The 19,849-nt window shown below is 36.1% G+C and overlaps 1 protein-coding gene across 9 annotated transcripts in view; it reads right to left on the reverse strand.

Moving 5' to 3' along the window:
• Positions 1-19,849, reverse strand: part of VPS13B (vacuolar protein sorting 13 homolog B) — a 771,473-nt gene that overhangs the window by 220,992 nt on the left and 530,632 nt on the right. For all 9 annotated transcript variants that reach the window (XM_061123681.1, XM_061123682.1, XM_061123678.1 and 6 more), the window contains one exon: positions 9,191-9,878. In XM_061123681.1, the coding sequence (XP_060979664.1) occupies positions 9,191-9,878 (688 nt within the window). The remainder of the gene's footprint in view (positions 1-9,190; positions 9,879-19,849) is intronic.

A 19,849-nucleotide genomic window follows, 5' to 3' on the forward strand; every position in this document is an offset into this window, starting at 1 on the left:
AAAAGTCTAAGCTTCTAATTTCCATTCCCAAACTCTTCACCATACATAAATCCTCGAACTAGCTGGGTCACTTCTTACTTAACTTTCTCACCACAACTCTCCCTGAGTGATATACAAGAGTGCCTCCCATTTAAAAGACCAACTTACTTGTTGAGTCCTGTCAAAGCAATAATTTCATTTCACATTACTGGCCAGAGAGAAATTTTCCTAGCAGCTAAATTTTCAGATAAATGTTCAAGTTGTGATCATTATGACATTAAAGTCACAGGTTAATTCTAAGCTTTTCCAGGGATATTAGTAACACTGTTAATTCTAAAGAGACATGTAATTCAAGCCTTCTCTTAAACTCACAAGAACTAAATGAAATCAAGATATGATTTATGAGGTGTTACAAGCCAGTTTATGATTTTCTAACTGTTGGTTTACTCAAATGTCTTTGGCACATTTTCTGCAGACCTACCCATGAAAGAGTAAAAAAGCCAATTATTATAACTGAAAATCTTCAGACTATACAATAGCTATAATTGAACTGAAATGATGTGAAGTTTTTTTAGCCGATTACAACCACTGTTTTAAAATCAGCTTAAAGAGACTAGCAGTGATGAAAAAAGCAACAACCTTTACATTAACATTCATTGAGTTCTGTGCTACACACATAGCTAAAAGCTTCATATATATCGTTTAATCCTTACAGCAAACCCAGGAGGTTGCTACCAGTATATCCCCACATTAAAGATAAGAAACTGAAGTTTAGAGAGGTTAAGTGACTTGCCCAAGGTTACACAGTTGTATGCAGCAGAGCTGGGATCAGAACTCAGAACGAACTCCAAATCTTGACTGCTTAATAAACTATTTGATGTCTCCCTCTTAACTGAACCTAAAATCATATCTGTAATGTTATAAAACCTTACAAGGAAGAAAGGGCCCATTACTTGAGGATTTTACTCTATGGATTTTACACAAGAGTTGTGTTATAACCTGCTTTTTCAGTAGGATAAGTCCTTTGTTGTTGTTGTTTAGTCTCTAAGTTATGTCCAATTCCTCGTGACATCCCTCAACTGTAGCCCACTAGGCTCCTCTGACCATGGGATTTCCTAGGCAAGAACAATTGGAGTGGGTTGCCATTTCCTCCTCCAGGGGATCTTTTTGACCAAGTGATCAAACCCATGTCTCCTGCTTGGCAGGCAGATTCTGAGCCACCTGGGAAGCCCCAAGATAAGTTCTAGTTAACTGTAATTTCTGTATTTTAGTTTGGCTAATGCCTAAAAAATTATGTAAGATAAAAAGGTTGCAAGAGGGCGAAAGTAATGTTTTCAAACTACTATGTTAGTTTCTAGCACTCATAAATGAGTAATAAGATCCTAGAATGACTGCATACTGAGGAAGTATAGTGGGGGTGGGGCAGGAATAGTGAAGTTTCCTCAGCATGGTTCAAGTCCTTCACAATTGACCAGATGGAAGAGTTATTTCTTAAAAAACAAACAAAAAGACCCAAACAAACAAGAAGAAAAATGACTTTTTGAGGCTGCCTTGGGCTGCATAGTCAAGATATGAGGCAATTTCCAATCTGGACTCCATTACCTTAAAGAAAACAAATACCAACTTTTAAATATTTATAAACACAACTAATATGATTATGTTAAAACAACTACATACATCTTTATTTAAATGAGAATTGCCAATAATACAGCTGCTACATGTAAAGGTGCTGGCAGAAGATCTCATTTCTGTTAGAGGTTGCTCTAAGCTAGACGGGCATGGAGAAAGGCCATATTTTAATATTTTAAAAAGAAACCTGTTGACTTGCAGAGGTACTATCTACTTGGACTAGATAGGCAATCATTTGTAGATTATTAGTACCAATATTTATAAAAGAAATTTAAGTTGATAATTTATACTTCAAATAATTTTCCATTTTTTAAAAATTATGGAGAATAACACAAAACACTATATGTATACTTTCAGGTATAAATGGCATAATTTAAAACCTGGCAGTCTTCAGTCCATAGGGTCGAAAGAGATGGACATGACTGAAGCAACTTAGCATGCCTGCTATTCAAGGTTACTAAATTATGCAGAATGGGGATTATATTTTATTAATGACACTTTCAAAATCATAAGCAATTCTCATCACTGTTATTTCACTTCAGTTTTCTCAAACAAATGCACATACAGGTATACATGTAGATTCCATTTTATTCTGGCTGGCATCTCATATATAATTAGGTTTTTAAATATATATGTGCATAATATATATATGATACACACATATGTGTATATACACAGCCACATCTGCTGAGACGGCAGATTGACATAAGGAACAATGAGTTTTACAGCATTTCCTCTTTTAACTTGATTTTATAATATATGAAAGAATATCCCTAAGAAACACATTCAGAGCACACTATTACCACCCTTTGAGTATTGGGGTATGTTCTTTGCTTAATGGTGACATGGGCAGGATCAAGTTAATGCTGACAACTCCCTGGGAGCAGTTATTATTCACTATAATATATTTCACTGATCTGTGCTCATAGATGTAAAGATATTAAAGTATCACTTTTAGAGGAAATCCTGTATTAAGTTTCTCAGAAAACCATGCCTCTGCTAATGGACCAGAAAATATTTTCATTATCTTAAAATTGCCGGATTTCTGGTGCCAGCCAAAACTGGAATAAGCTTACTACAGTCCAATCCCCATGCTGCTTAAATTAACTCAAGAAAAAGGACAAAACACAAATACCCGACAACTCTGAAAAGTAAACAAGAACAATACAGACTGGGGAGGGGAGTAAAATTTTCAGATATGATCCAACAGCGGTGAATTTTCCATTTGTTTCTTGTCTTTTTCCTTATAACTCTGATTTGAGAGTGAGTTCTAAGTTGTGGTGCACAGTGATGGCAGGAACAGCCAAAAGTCCAACAGAAACCTCGTCAGGCAGATAAGGCCCATGTGGTTTTCAAGACTGCTAGGGAAACCAGCTGCTTTTTATTTTCCTTTTTTTCTCTTCTGGTTTTTCCCCTAGGGTAGGGTGTGTGTGTGTGAGTGTGTGAAGTAGTGCAGTGGCTGTGCTATGGAGGCAGTGACACAAGCATTTAAGATTTTATGGAGGTACTATGTTTCATGAGACACAGGTAAACATGCTTGAAATGAATGGAAATACAGAGGTTCTCAGAAGTGAAGAAGAAACTATAAAAAATAATCAAATGGAAATATTACAACAGAAAAATCCAATATAAATTATTTAATACGAAGAACAGAGAGGGGAAAAAATGAACCATGAATGGAGTCTCAGGAATCTGAAGAATAATATAAAAAAGTTTAACCATGGAGTCCTAAAAGGAGAGGAGAAAGATTAGTACAGAAAGAAGTAATAGCTAAAAAGTTCCTAAGTTTAATTTAAAAATATTTACAGTCAGGAAACTCAGAGAACCTCAAACAGGATAAATTTAAAGAAATCTAGACCAGAAACATCATGTAATAAAACTCAGGAAATTAAAGGTAAACAAACAAACAAAAAAAATCTTAAAGACAGCTAGAGAAAACCAACACACTACATTTATGGAAGCAAGGGTTGGAATTATCATGCGTTTCTCATAAGAAAGCAGAGAGGATAGAAAACAGTGGAACAGTATCTCTGGAGTACAGAAAGAAATATCAACCTAGAATTCTATATCCAGCAAAAATATCCTTCAGGAATGAGAGGACACAAATACTCCCAGATAACAGAAAACTCACAGAATTTGTTGCTAGCAGGTCTGCTCTCAAAGAACTGCTAAAGAAGTTCTTAATGTTGAAGGAAAATGCACCAGAGAAAAACTCAGAACTTTAGGAATAAAGGAAGATCTCTGGACATGGTAAATACCTGGGAAATATTTATAAAATATACTAGTTTTTTCCTCTTTAGTTCTTTAAAGTATGTAAGATTACTGACACAAAGGTCAAAATCGTATCTGGTAAGATTTTCAGTAAGTGCAAAAGTAATATATATGACAACTAAAATATAAATGGGGAAGGGGAAAGGGACCTTTACGATTAAAACGTTTCTATATTTTCTTGAAGTGATAAAATATTACTACTAAATAGACTGTGAAAGATTAAGTATGAAAAGATGCTAACTTCTTGGATGAAAAACTATGACAAAATTAGACAGTGTATTAAAAAGCAGAGACATCACTTTGCCAGCAAAGGTCTGTATAGTCAAAGCTATGGTTTTTCCAGTAGTCACATACAGATACGAGAGTTGGACCATAAAGAAAGCTGAGCACTGAAGAATTGATACTTTTGAACTGTGGTGCTGGAAAAGACTCTTGAGAGCCCCTTGGACAGTAAGGAGATCAAACCAGTCAATCCTGAAAGAATCAACGCTGAATATTCATTGGAAGGACTGCTGCTGAAGCTGAAGCTCCAATACTTTGGCCACCTGATGCAAAGTCTGATTCACTGTAAAAGATTCTGATGCTGGGAAAGACTGAAGGCAGGAGGAGGGGGATACAGAGGATGAGAAGGTTGGATGGCATCATCAACTCAATGGACATGAGTTTGAGCAAATTCCAGGATATAGTAAAGGACAGGGAAGCCTGGCAAGCTGCAATCAATGGGGTCACAAAGAGTTAGAGATGACTTAAGAGATTGAAAACCGAGCAAAAGATTGACTGTGAAAGATTAAGTATGTACACTGGAAACCTCAGAGCAACCACAAACATTACAAAGAAACACAGACAAGCAGCAGGTACGTAAATTAAACAGAATACTAAAAATTATTCTGAATTGTAGCTAGAGAGAAATCTTGGTGTTGTTTTTGTTTAGTCACTCAGTTGTGGTGTCCAACTCTTTTGTGAGCCCACAGACTGTAGCCTGCCAGGCTCCTCTGCCCATGAAATATCCCAGGCAAGAATACTGGAGTGGGTTACTATTTCCTTCTCCAGGGGATCTTCCTGATCCAGCAATACAACTTGCATCTCCTGCATTGCTGGGTGGATTGTTTACCACTGATCCACCAGGGAAACTCAGAGAAAAATCTACTACTATGAAAAAAAAAATGAGTATTCTTATTTCATTCTTCAAAATTCAAGCAGTTTTCCTTACATCATCCCATTCAAATGATACTAAGCTTTCCTTGGGGCTTCCCAAGATCACAGGGGCTTTTCTTGAGGAATCCCAAGTCAATGATCAAGTGACTCATCATTTTTATGACCCTACTGAATAAGAGAATCAAAATCTGAGAGGATCAGGGCCTTACAGGTCTCCTGTATATGAATTTTTTGGTAACATTCTTATTGGTTCCCTCATTAATTAATGAACTAAGTAAAATCTCTGACATGTTCAGTTTATATTTATATAAGAATTATGATTTTTTGAAAAATTATCCTCTGAACTTCATGATATGCTTTTAAAGAGTGAAACAAAATTCTTTGTTTACTTTAAATTCCATGTGATTTCCATACAAAGGAACATTAGCACATGTAACAATGGTTTATGACTTTCACATAAAACAGTAAACAATTACAAGTTGTTGTGCTATAAATTTTTTAAAATCAAATGTTTTTGTCTTCTTAAAGAAGAAAACACATTATATCCATAACAACTTCAGGCATCTCTGAAATGCTAAAATTGGGCAATCACTGAAATATATGCTAAAACTGCTAAGGGTTGGCTGCCACTTGAGTTACCTTATTAAAAAGGATTAATTTTAGTATTAAGAGAGAAAGCATGAACACTACAGAAAGACATAATACAGTACTTCTTTAATTTTTAACTTATGTTGCCTTTAACTTTTCCTTGACCTAATTTCTTAGAAAGATGACTGGTGACACCCTTTTTTGTCCCTCCAATTAAGACATTTTTGTAAATAGTCCTTCACTTCAGAATCCAGGAATGCAACTGGTCACTTACTGCTTCTCTTCCCCATGAATGTTAACGTTATGGTTATTCATATTTTCTCTGTTTTCTTACCACATGGTTACTATTTCAAGGCTTCAAACGAATCCTGAACATGGAACATTGCTTTCTTCAGGATAAATAGTGCTACATGAAGTGTTTCTGGATAGCTAAATTGGTAATGGGACTTGGATAGTTCATTCAAGTGGGCCAATTTAAAACAGAAAGTCCTCACATCAGTTTTTGAAAAATAACTTTATTAACATTTAAAATATTTATGTATTTAAGTACTGAATAAACTAATGAATGGTCCACTAAGATATCAAATATGCATATAAGTATGCACCTTTAAAACAAATTGAAATATACTGTAATCTGATACAGTAGTGGCTTACGAATGTCAACTTTCTGAGGCCAAAGCTAGTTTAAATATTTTTAGAAAGGTAAGTGTGGGGAGACGAATTCCAAATTGCAGAATGAGAAAACTCTACACCTGGAATGAACCTTGTTGGTATCTATTATAATCATTACGTTTTATACAAAAAGAAACAGAAACCCAAAGACGTGAAATGCTGGGCTAAGATCACTCTGTTAATAAATAGCAGGGCCAATTAAACTCCAGGCTTTCTGCTTCGTAATTTCCTTCTCCAGGGGATCTTCCCAACCCTGGGATCGAACCCAGGTCTCTGAATTCTTTACCACTGAGCCACCTGGGAATCCCAGTAATCTTTCTACTATATATTAATAACTAAAACAGTGGCAGCAAACATTTGTGAGGGTGCAGTACTTGCATAGGCTGCAAAGTACTTTCATTAATGATCTCTTTTCAATTTCATAATCGCCCTATGAGATGGATGGGTACACGTCTCCTAAGTGAGAGTTAGAATTTCAGCTCAGGATGTCATAGTACCAAGAGAAGCTGTACTCTGTAGTCATATGGATACATATATACAAATTCACCAGTTAAAACAAAGAAAGGGAACCATTTGCATGGTCTGGAGAAGAACAATGGAGGTTGACTGAAAACTGAGATTCATATTTTTCTTTCCACTCTAAGGATCTATACAGGTTGAGAGACCAGACTCAGAAAGTCCAGAATATCTTGGTTTTGTATTTTAGCTCTGTTTATTTGTCATCTTGGAGAAGTTATTTCTCCAAACTTCAGTTTCTTTACATATAAGATGGCAACATATTTCCCACAGAGCTGTTAGGAGGATTAAATGAGATAATGCATTTAAAGTAGTTATTACAATGCCTGGCACAGACTGAGTACACAATAATTGCTAGTCATTTTTTTCAGCTGTTATGTTTAACTACTTGTTTCTGACAAATTTCACTAAATTCATTTTAAGGACATACGATGACTTATATTGATGACTCTATTTGGACACTGTAAATGTCCAAGGAGATGCTTTTTGTGTAAAGCAAGCCATTCACAAGAATATTATGTGAAGAAGGCTCCTTAGGAGGTAGGTAAGACTATTTCTTCCCACATGTAAATACCCTATACTCAATCTGGTATATAACCTTCTAAACTTCATCTGCTGAAACTGGTTTCTACATTGGTCTATGCACAAAGATTTTTTTTTTAAAGATACTTTATCATTTCAACCTAGGAACCTGTTATAATTCCAATGTACACCTTTGCTATGAGCCCTGATAACTCTGCTGAACTCAGTTATCAATATCTTTTAGCAGAAGCTGCTGAAGCCAGCCACCCATAAAGCAACTGCGGCTGAAAGCAGTTAGGGAGGGATGTGGAATGAACTTCTGTTCTGTCAGTCCTACACCTAGTTTTTGCCAATGCTAAGCAGACACCCAAACAGGTATCAGGTCTGTAGGCATGAGTCCTTGAATAATATAACATAAACTACCTCAGCACCTCTCTCATCTCCATTGAACAGAAGTACCCATTATATTACAGGTGCTCAGTAAATGAAAGTGTGTTTGAAGAAGGGAGGCAGTGGTTGCTGATAAATGTTTAACACTGGCTCTCAGAGTAGGAGAGCTGATTGACAGCATTTGCCAATATCTGTTTGTAAATACTCTCACTATGGTGATTTAAACTAGCAGTGGTTTAACAATTGTCTTTCAAAGTTCCTAAAAATTTAACAATTAGCTCTTGTGAGCCAGTAGGAGCCAGCACAAGCACTAATGGAGAGATGGCTAGGAGGCAGTCTAGAAGGTAACCCTAGGCTATTCCTTCTTAGCAACGGGTCAGTTACCACTTTCTAAAGTCAAGGACTTGAACTATATCTCACCAAGAGCCCAGGTCTTCTCTGACTGACTTACTGGGGCTCCTATCTACTCTTCAGGAGCCTGCTGTATAAAACGACTCTCCTTAGCGCCAAGAATGAACCAGTCTGACTTCCAGAATGGACAAATTCTCCAAATGCCTTACTGCTGACGTTCATCTGCTAGATGCGACCACCTGAGAACAATAAAATGCCTGAGTTATACCTGAGCTTGTGAGGGCCCTCTTCCAATACCAGATCTTAGATGATCCCGCTACCCTTTCTGGGAAGTCTTTCCTGACAAATCTCTAATGCTGCATTAACTCTGGGAAAAGGTCTCTGTACCTGGTCTGGCCCTGTTTTCATTAGCTCTTATTACTTAACAGTACATATGTCTTAAATCTGAATCCCTGATCACTTTCCTAGTCTCAACATGCAACAAGCTTCACACGTTCCCTATAATTATTAAAATATATGGCGCTCTCTGGTTATAGGCAGGCCTGGATGGGGCAACAAGAGGCAGCTGGCCAACACCCACTAATAAATGTGCTTGTTGTAGATGTGTAAAATCGTTGTAATCTTACTTTGCTAATAAACCGCCTCAAATACATTTAATAACAAGCTGTTACAGCAAGATGATTATGGCAAAAGAATACCAAAACAATAAACTTCATTTTCTAAAGTTTTTCTTTTTTTAACCTTAGCAGCAGCACTGACATGGAAAGCAAACCTAAGGGCTATTAATATGAAAAAAAAAAAAACTTTGCTTCCTAATCACTGGAAATTGTTAAGCATTTCAATAGCCCAGAAAGAGCCCCTGTTTCATTCAGCTCCTGGAAAAAAATTCAGAGGCACAGTAAGAACACCAAGACTAAATCTTGTTCCTTTTCAAACATTTACTTAAACGTGATTCAGCTGTGGGACATGAAATTTATGTATTTACATATTCAGTAGAGAAAAGAAGTTTTGTCTGGTTTGCCAGCTGTTTCCTGTTTGATCAATCTTAAAACTTTGGGAATAAAACTTAATATGTACTAGTGGTTATCAGCACCCGAGTAAATCTGAAGGCTCTTACCTGTACATTTGTAATCAGAGGCAACCCCTTTAAGCACAGCATCAAAAATGGATATTTCCACTCGTTGCTTCCTGTGGTGACAACTCAGAAGCAAAGAAGGTTGGGATACAATAAAGTACAAGAAAGGTTCTAGTTGCAAGTCACCAGTTCCTCTTCTTCCAGGCTGCCGAACGATAGTTATGCCGAGCGCTTGTCTAGCGGATGACCTTGTGGATGCATGCAGACTTTCGAGAGAGATGACCCCTACTTTTTTCCCCGAAGGAAAAGATATGTTGCTGCTTAAGAGATCTTCTGCTGTTACCATGGAAATACATGCCTGGCTGGGCTTTGCGACATCTGAATTGACTTCTGGCAGGTTTAATGAACTCTTGCCTGTTTTTTCATTATCCTTTTGTTCTTGCGATTTCGATTTGGGTAAGGCCGTACAGGAATAGGTCATTAGTGAGATTCTACTTGCAGTAATAAATATGTCAAAAGGAATAAAATTTAGATTTTTTACAATTGACGACTGGCGTGAGGGACGGGCGATGCGGTGCTGACTGGTACCACTGTGCTGCTCTATCTGTACTATTCTGATTTTAACGCTGTCACTGCCAATTCCACTATCCTGGGCACCACTGTACCGAGATGAGCTATCAGCCATGCTTCCATCATATGTATCCATTTTTTTCTGTTCTTGCTTAGTGATCTGCAAGGAAAAATAATAAAATATTTTAAATTAATTATATTCCAAGTGTTACTATGTAAATGTTATAGAAACATTAAAACTGGGTCTAGTATAAAAGTAATCATAAAAATAAAGTAGGTGTCCTTTCAAGAAATTATGCATATTAGAATGCCAAGGCAATCCTTGAGAAAAACATCACATGTGCATTTCTATCATTAAAAGATACTTTTCAGGGGAATTCTCTGGTAGGTCAGTGGTCAGAACTTGGTGCTTTCACTGCCAAGGGTGAGGGCGTGAGGGTTCAATCCCTGGTTGGGGAACTAAGATCCCAAGAGCCACGTGGCTCAGCCAAAAAAAAATAAAATAAAATATACTTTTCAATGTCAGACTTTACTTTCTTTGGACTAACACAAAGTAGTGTGTGTGTGTATATATGTATACATATACATACATATATATATATAATGCCTCAGTTAGTATCCTTTATGGTGTTTTTCCAAGTAGTATAAAAAACTGTTTCTGAATCATGATTACTATTGGTTGAAATTAATTTTAGGCAGGAGTAGTTTATACTGTTTATGCTATCATTGTAAAACTGATTTACAAGACCCAGAGGGAGCGGGTAGAGAGGGAGGTGGGAGGGGGGATCGGGATGGGGAATACATGTAAAACCATGGCTGATTCATGTCAATGTATGACAAAACCCACTACAATATTGTAAAGTAATTAGCCTCCAACTAATAAAAATAAATGAAAAAAAATAATAAAATGCTGGGGGAAAAAATCCTGAAAAAAAAAATAAAAAAATAAAAGCTATTTTCTTGGGGGAAAAAAAAATTGATTTACAGGATTTTGGATAGTAGGAGAGGGAAAAGTTAGTAGTCCTCAATTATGAATGACAAAGAAAAGTAAACTAAAATAAATGTGTGCCATTCAAAATGATGTTTATTTTCCTTTACTACAATAAGACTTGAAACAAGGATAAATGTAAGTGATCAAGCAAAATGTAAGTAATTAAAACCCTTGAAGGTGGATTGTCCCTTTGTGCACTAAATGTATCCATACTTTCTCAAATACTCCCACCAACAACCGCCTGCATAGAGAACAAAGAACAGTGTGGTGGAAGCAGCAGCATGACTGTTTTGTCAGCACAACTGCAAGACCTCCAGTTTGACTCTGTGGTTCCCTTTTCTTAGTCTCCCAACCATTAATTCGTTTCTAACATACTATTGAGACCTAGATACTCACTCGCTTCTTCACTGAAGTAATTCAGATTCATTAAAGAACTCATTAAAGAACTCAGACTTCCCTTGTGGCTCAGCTGGTAAAGAATCCACCTGCAATGCAGGAGACCTGGGTTCGATCCCTGGGTTGGGAAGATCCCCTCGAGAAAGGAAAGGCTTCCCATTTCAGTATGCTGGCCTGGAGAATTCCATGGACTGTATAGTCCATGGGGTTGCAAAGAGCTGGACACGACTGAGTGACTTTCACTACTGACTGAAGAACTCATGGAAAATCTGAGAGAAAAAGAAAATCCTCCCAACTCCCTTCTTACTCCCAGATGCTCTACTGTTTGAGCCGCCAGGGAGGTCTGTTTTACTGGAGTGGGCAGCCTCTCCCTTCCCCAGGGATCTAACCCAGGAAGCCCCTTCTTACTACCAAACACGACCAATAGTAATCTTTTAGTGTATTTCCTTTTGTCTTTTTTCCCTACTTGTGCATAGGTTCTCCTCAACCCTACCCTTTAGGGTTATAATAATACTGGAGAGATAAATTGGTAATGCAATTTTTTAACATATTAATATACTCTACATAAATGTCATTTTTAAAAAGCTGCATAATATTTCATTCAGTCTTAGGAGCAATTGTTCAACTATTCCCATATAGCTGGACAATTAGGTATTCAATTTTTGCCAACAAACATCTATGACAAACATCTAAATAAGATTTTCTTAAGACAGGATCCTAGAAGAATTACTAGGTAAATGGTATGAAAAAGTTTAAACTTATTAAATGTTGCCAGCACCTTTCCAAAGAGGGTGCACTAATCTGTATTCCCATCAGCAGTGAAAAAATACTCCCCACAGTACTGGGCAATGAGCTTCATTTTTTAGGCTCTCCCTTAATTTGGTCAATATAGTATCATTTTTCCACATTATAAGTTGCTTATGAAAATGTTAAAGGACAGTTAATTCAAGACAATGATGTAACTGTCATTAAAAACTTTCAAGTAATTTTTTGTTAATTTATTTTAATTTTGTGGAGGGCACAATGTTATAAAAAAAATATAGTATTTGAAACAAAAATAGCTAATCCCTTTTCTCTGAAGATACCTCATTCTTTTAAATCCTTCTCGGTATACCATGTTGCTTCTCTGCCTGGAGCCCCTTCTGAAACTGCTGTAGCATGCCAACACCTAGCTCTCCATGAAGACTCAGAACAATGACACCTGTCTGGGATTTGCGCTTTCAACTCTTTTCCTTCTTGGTGTTCCTAGTACTTAACTCATACTTCTATTTTTGTTGCTATTCAGTCACTCAGTTGTGTCTGACTCTCTGCAACTCCATGGACTGCAGCACAAGCAGCTTCCCATTCCTTCACTTTAGGATTTATTATTTTCTACTAGATCTATTATTTTATCTTAGAATAGTCTAGAATATATTCTAGTAGAAATATTTCTACTAGAATAGTCTAGAATATTCTGTGGTGGCAGATTCAGACAGTATTAAAACAATCTAAAGGTCTTGGAGTCAGACAGAAGCAGGGTTAAGTGCAGCTACTTGATAAATTACAATCCTCTCTAAGGCTACATAATCTCATCTGTAAAATGGGAATAATAAACCCAACCTCAAGGGGTTTGCATGAGGATTCAATGAGTTAATGTGCCTGAAGAGGTCAGTGCAGTGCCTGGCATATAGTAAATAACCCACCAACGAGCAGCGGTTATGTTTTGGTCTTCTTTACCAGTGAAGGACTGATGCCATATTGTTTTGTTTCTATCACCGAGGACTGTCTCATCAGTGACTAGCACACTGAAGAGAGGATCCATAGAAGTGCGATGAGATGTCAGTTTCTGATACAATATTAAATGAAAAAAATTGCTCTGCAGACAAGAAATATTTAATTGTTAATATGTAAATATATGTGTACACTGTACTCTTTAAAGTCTGTCCAGATACATTCCTGAACTTTCCTTATTGGCATCCTCCATGCTGTGCGCTGGTCACACTTCAAGCAGCCCTCTGTCTCTGCCAGATGCTCGTCCTCACACTGGGGACACTAACACCCAACCGACAAAGTTGCTGCAGGATTACATGAACTAATGTACTGACCACATGCAGTAGGCACTCAATAAAGGGTAAGTTAAAAGAAGCCACCTTCCTTATGAAGACTTTCTCAACCTTTCTAGATGGTGCTTGCATTTTCAGCTTCTATGCTTTCATAGCTAACGTTTTCATAGCACTTTTCAAACACTGGTTTGTCTCAGAGATTGGGAGCAATGGAAGATAAGAAATCAGACACCACTGAGTATGTTTCCTAGGGCTTCCCAGGTGGCTCAGTGGGCAAAGAATCTGCCTGCAATGTAAGAGATGCAGGCAGACACAAGTTAGATCCCCGGGTTGGGAAGATCCCCTGGAGGAGGACATGGCAACCTGCTCCAGTATTTCTTGCCTGGAAAATTCCATGGACAGAGGAGCCTGGTAGACTACAGTCCATGGGGTCTTAAAGAGTCAGACATGACTGAACACGCACACGCCATGCCATACCAAACACTGGCAGCATATTACATACATTTTCTTTACTGTTACAACCCTTTAAGGGGGTACTGTTACCACCATTTTACAGCTGAGGAAACTGAGGCTGAAAGAGATTAATCAATTGGTCCAAGGTCAGACAGCTAGTAGGCAATGAGAAGAGAACACCATTAGTATTTGTAGCACACACCACATTGCTTTAAACAACGTTAAAGTTCAAGAAGTGTGTGCTGACCAAACAAATTAATGAACATATTTAATTTTAAAATTCAGTAAAATAAAAATACAACAATTATCAAAGGGATAATTAAATTGTAAAGGTTTTAGTTACCTATTATAAAAATTTCAAATATACCTCCAAATCTAGTATGAGCTAGGAGTTCTCAAATAATATGTGAAACGATAATAAAATCATTTACATACATAATCTAGGATTTACTGTGCAAACTAAATATATCTGTGCACAGCATAATTTTAAAAAATCCTCTAAGTTGCATAAAGAAACTCAAATCAAGCACTCAACTGTTTTTATTCTCTCAATCAGGAAAGGCAATCAGAATCAACTACATGAATCTATACCTTCTATGCACAGAGCCTTGTATTTTCTTCTCCTGATGTACAGATTTGCATTTAAAAATCTAGCTTCTCTTTCTTTAAAGTGTTCCCTATCAATGTTAACATGATAAAACAAGCCACTTACAGGTAAAGGTAAATAAATGTAGTGTCCAGCCCTATTACCTGTTGAGACTGCCACGTTAAGACTCTAGCGAATGTCAACTGGCATGATCTGGCAATATAAATAACCAGCAGGGGCAGGATGGCAGCTATCAGCTCAGGTCACAGGGGTTACTGAACAGAAGTCAGATGGTAACTAATTCTAGTCACTACTGAGTAGAATGGAATTTGAACCAATGACCCAGAGATGAAAGACTGACTCTCACTGGAAGGAAAAAAAAGCACAACTTTCCCAGTATTAGAAGACTAAATTCTTAAAAATGGGTTAAAAGCCAAAATTTCTTTCATTTGTCTAAGTTTCTGTACTATTATGTAGAGCTGAAATAAATAAGCTGATGATTTTGAGACATATTTAAAAATCCATAGGTTTGTCACCAGTCCACTGCAGATTTATCTATTATATTGAAGACCATCTGGCCTATCAAGGAAGTTTTATAATTAATTATGTGCGCTCAGCTCAAAACTTGGGCATCAATTTACTATTCCTTTGTGGAGAAAGAAAACTTCACAATGTAATAACTCTGAAAATAACTTTTCCTTTATTATTGTCCAAGGGGAGTAATAATTTAAGTTGTCAAAAATAGCAATATCTGCTTGCTGTTAGTGAGTGCAGCAGAAAACATGTATCTCTGGGCAGTGCTATTACATCAGCTCTCCCACTCTTTACCTAACTTATTTAAAATGAACAATAAAAGTTTTCTTTAATTAGCTACTGGTGTGCATTAACATGATCATGATTAAACCATAAAAACCAACTGTACATTACTCTGGTCCCCTCTTCCATATGTTTTGAATTATTCTGTTTGAAAATGTACTTTGCGTCCCTTTTAAAAGTTCGACCTTCTGCTTTCAGAGAATTAAATGCATATTACTGCAGAGAAGAAGATAATGTTTCAGACCTCCAGGCATATATTAAACACACTGGCAGCACTTGAGACAAAATGCTTTACTTATTAGATACTTCCTATTCTAAACAGTGTCATCAAAGGCTAAAAACAAAATCCATATAAAAGCTGCACAATGCTTCCACACAGAACCTGTGCCAAAATCCCTGTACTTTCCAACTAATGAGGAAAGGATGTGTACTCTTAACATATGAATGTAAGATTTTCCAAGCATTCACTTTAGGAAACTGGGCTATTGATTCCATATGGGTTATGTTAAATGAAACTCTATTGGTAAAATAACCTTTAAGATATCTGGCATGATAACTATAATTAAACAATATTCAAAAGACTAAAACAAAAGGGAATTTGGTTCCACAATGGCTAATTAAAATAAAATGAAAAAACACAGCATGCCATCTATCAAGATAAATTGTTATTGTTTAAGAACTATTTAAATACTGTTAAAATATACTTTCAGATAAAATCTGAAAGAGCTGGAAAAATATTTGTGGCTTAAAAATGGATAGTTTGGTGAAGAAAAAAATATAGGACTCTGAAATTTTATGCAGAGATAACAGCTTTAAAGCCTTGAGCACAACCAGATGGTACTTAAATCAGAGGAATTCTCGTTTCACTATCAATGGGTTTCAATATGAGAAGGTTCAATAGCTAGGGAAACATGTCAAGTTGAGAGTTTACTTATTAGATCATTTCAGCGCATCTCCCCATGCTTTCACAGCTATACGTGGTACAGTTATTAGCCACCATGGAAAAGGTGCTGAAAGCTGACTAGTAGCGAGCAGAACTGAAGCTAATTCCTCCGTTTGATGGAGTGAGATAGGTAAGTTTACTAGCTTACCCTGGAGTCTGGTAAGAGCCACAGTATCTCAGGAGTAGTGGCTAAAATCACACTTGAGTAGGCAACAATACCAAAAAATGCATTAAAATAATTTCAAATGATATTAATTAGATGTTCTGCAGTAGAACTCTGGAGTGAAGAAAGATAAGCTTGATGGATCGAAACTTCTTGTTTGGCCATATGAACATTTTTACAGGCATATTTGGAAGTAGCCATATTAATAAGAATGCTGCACATAAGTGGATATTTAAAAATTTAAACAAAAATATGTGGAAATCAACTTTGAGAATTAACAAAGACTAAAACAAATATAATTTCTGTTTCTATGGCTGCCAAGAAAGGATAATTCAGCGCCTATTCCTATATTTTAACTCACACTATTTCTTTTGACTTGTCTTTTTAAGGAATCTTTATACACCAAAAACAAACATATCCACATATTTTCCACCTTCTCATCAAAATTATGGTTATATATCAGCAGCAGTTACACTTTAACCTTGATCAAATATCTTTTGCCAGTCATGAGCTCACTTTTCACATCTTATAAATTATGATAGAGTCAAGTGTGAAACCACAAAACCAAGTGACAGTTACTTCTTCATATCACTGTGACATTTATTATATTTTTGTTGCCCTTGCAAAAAAATGTAGTCACATTTTCAAAGAAGTAAACCTGCTGCCTATGATACAGAAAAAAAAAAAAAAAAAAAACACCTACAAAACTTGGTTACAGTATTTTAATGGTTTCACATACTGGAATTACAAAGGAGAATTTTAAGAAACTTAACAGAATTATGTGCCTCATTGTCTAAATATTTGCAAATATACCCTTCTAGTTGTATCAAGAAGGTTTCAAGGATAGGATAGAATGGTTCTGCTGGGAAAGGCTGTTGTATGCCTTTAACACAGAGCTTTAGACAAACAGCAAAATCGTTGTGCCAGAGATACTTCATTTCAACTTGATTAATTTAGTCAAGTGAACAATAAAAGTATATTTTTAAGTCTTACATTTTCAGCGATATCAACACTGCACTTCATGAACTTTTATCATTTTACAGACAAAATACCATCGCAACTCAGTGATGCACCAGATAAAATTTATCTAAGCCCATTAAATTAAAAAACATTATAAAGAATAAATTGATATGAAATGCCTCCTTCAATGTTACCAATCCATGTTACTTTTTACTTATAAAACTTGAACAAACCCTGTATGCACTTGGGTACTACAGAGTGCTAGAAACAAGGGGGTTTTTTATATTTTATTTCTCTAAGTCAAATGTTATACAAGAGCCCACAGGATAAAATTGTTCCCAGTTGGATGACAGAAACTTTTCACAATACTGCAGTAATTATGCAAAAGAGCAGAACTAATGACACCCATCACTGCTTAACAGATAGAATGGTAAAGAGTACTGTAGTTTCAAGTTCTCCCTTTCATGGAGTTACTTTTCCGGCTCTTTGAAGTAACAGTATGAGGCCACTACTGCCTGCTAAGTATCATTTCAAATATTCACATTTCAAACCACTGCTAACTGCAAGAAAAGAAGCATGGAGATAGTTCAGGCAAGGTTGTGTTTTACTGTAATTGTGTTTGGTTTATTGTCTTAATTTAGGTTGTAAATTATGAAAAGGGACCAATTATTGTGCTAAGCTGACTAGAATACCTAGATCATTATCAGTGTCCATTTCAATACAATAAGCCAAACGACCAAAAAAAAAAAAAAAAATTTACACACCAACCTATCCACGCAAGTTCAAATCTTACTTACTGAGATTTCATCAACACAGCTGACCCTGAAGCCTTTTGTGCCTGTCTGCCCATTCAAACATATATGATTTCACAGCATATGCTTATTTTCAGGGGCTTTTAAATTCATGAAAAGAAAAAATCAGTTCCAGGCAAGACTTCACATATGACTTCTTAACTCAGAAACAGTTCTGATTCTCTCTCCCTCTCTTTCTCTACATCTCCCACATATATAATTGGAATGGGTTGGTCATTTTTGTTCAAGAAAACTAGATCTAATTGATTTATTCTAACTCCTTAGTTTGACTTGTCTGCTTTTTATAGTGAATTTAGTTTTGTTTTTTAACAATAAAACCTGACACATTCTGGGAACCTGGATCTTAATCTAAGTAGATGCCTCTACATCAGAAACAACAACCTGCTTTGAAATGGCCATGATGTTAACTCTTAAAAAGTGGCTACTACGTGTACACAGTAACAACTCTTCATACCAATGAAATCCAAGGTTCATTCCACAGATGTCAATGTGGAAACCATTTTGTCCCATGGCTGCTTAAAGATTTTCAATAGGATTAAATCAGCTGCAAGTCCTCATTATATCAGGGTTTACAATTGTGTCTGAGTTGGAGTCTGTTTCTCATAGAATTTTACTTAGAGACTGACTTAGATTGGCTCCTTAGAGCTAGTCCAATTTTACTAGAAACAACTGTATCACATCAGCCACTCTCATAAACTTGCAGTAAGATTGAATCAGCCCTGACCCTGAAGCAGATGAAAGTTTACCCAGCCTAGGCTTTCTCTGTAAGATTCAGTCACAGAGAAGCTTGCATTTTGTTTCTGCAGCAATGCAGAAGGAGAATATGCTTATTAACTATTTGAGTAGGCTTTTGCCTTGCAATTATGAACCTGATTTTTCTGATAAGAAAACTAGAGTTGACCTTGGAGAAATTTCCATCGATAAAAAGCTATACGAATCCTTGACTATTTTATCCCTCAAATCACATATGCCCTTTTAAAGAAACTATGCAGAGATTATGGAAACGAAGCAAAAGCATGCGTTAACAGTTCCCTCTAACATTCAGTACCAGTAGAAAAATAATGGAAATGGTTTAAGTACATCCATAATTGACTTTAATAACCAGTAGCTGATTTTCATTGCCAAACAGAATATAGTTATTTAACAAATATATTAAGCTGATTTTTATTATTATATATTTTATTTACTAGATCTGAACAAACCTGGTTTAGTTAACTGCAGATTTTCGTCAAAGTAAACCTGAATATTAGTATTCTCTACACTGTATCTGATTTTATTGAAGCACATCAAGACATTATAGAATACAGGGTCATTTACCAATTTTTATTGGCTACCCTTAAACTTCATGATGGCAGATTAAATATAAACTGAACTAAAGCTACATATTGATTCTCTGTGTCATATGTTATCAATAGCTTAATGATGCAACAGATGTGAGATGCAAAACAGTCAAGATGTTAGACAGAAACATTTGTTTATGCCCTGCAGCCATTTCTTCTTTTCCATTAGAACAACTTTGTTCTTCTCTGCTACTCCATAAAAATCATCACTAGGCCAAAAGGACCTTCCACACAAACTGCTTTAATCATATCAACTTCTCACTTCAAACCTTAGAAATGTGAAGTATTCTCTAAATCAGGTAAATATTCCTAACTTCAGCTCTGGTCAGCTAGGCCTACAACATTGGCTAATTTTCAAATGCTGATACTTTACTTGTAATTCTTGCAGTTCTAAAAGAAAAACTTCCTGTACATTAATGAAAGTAATTCAACCTTAATGAGATTCCCAGTCATGTGGGACTGCTTAAATAAAGGTTAGAAAATGTTACATTACTCCCTCCCAAATATCAGGAATCATCTCTACAAACATTCAAGTAGTAACCAAGTCTGGAAAAAACTTACATCTCTAAACTAGCTAAGGAATAAAATTTCTATTAAAAATATTATATTTAACTCTTCAATGAGTTTAA

This window comes from Dama dama, chromosome 21, assembly GCF_033118175.1.
Source record: "Dama dama isolate Ldn47 chromosome 21, ASM3311817v1, whole genome shotgun sequence".
Lineage (NCBI taxonomy): Eukaryota > Metazoa > Chordata > Mammalia > Artiodactyla > Cervidae > Dama > Dama dama.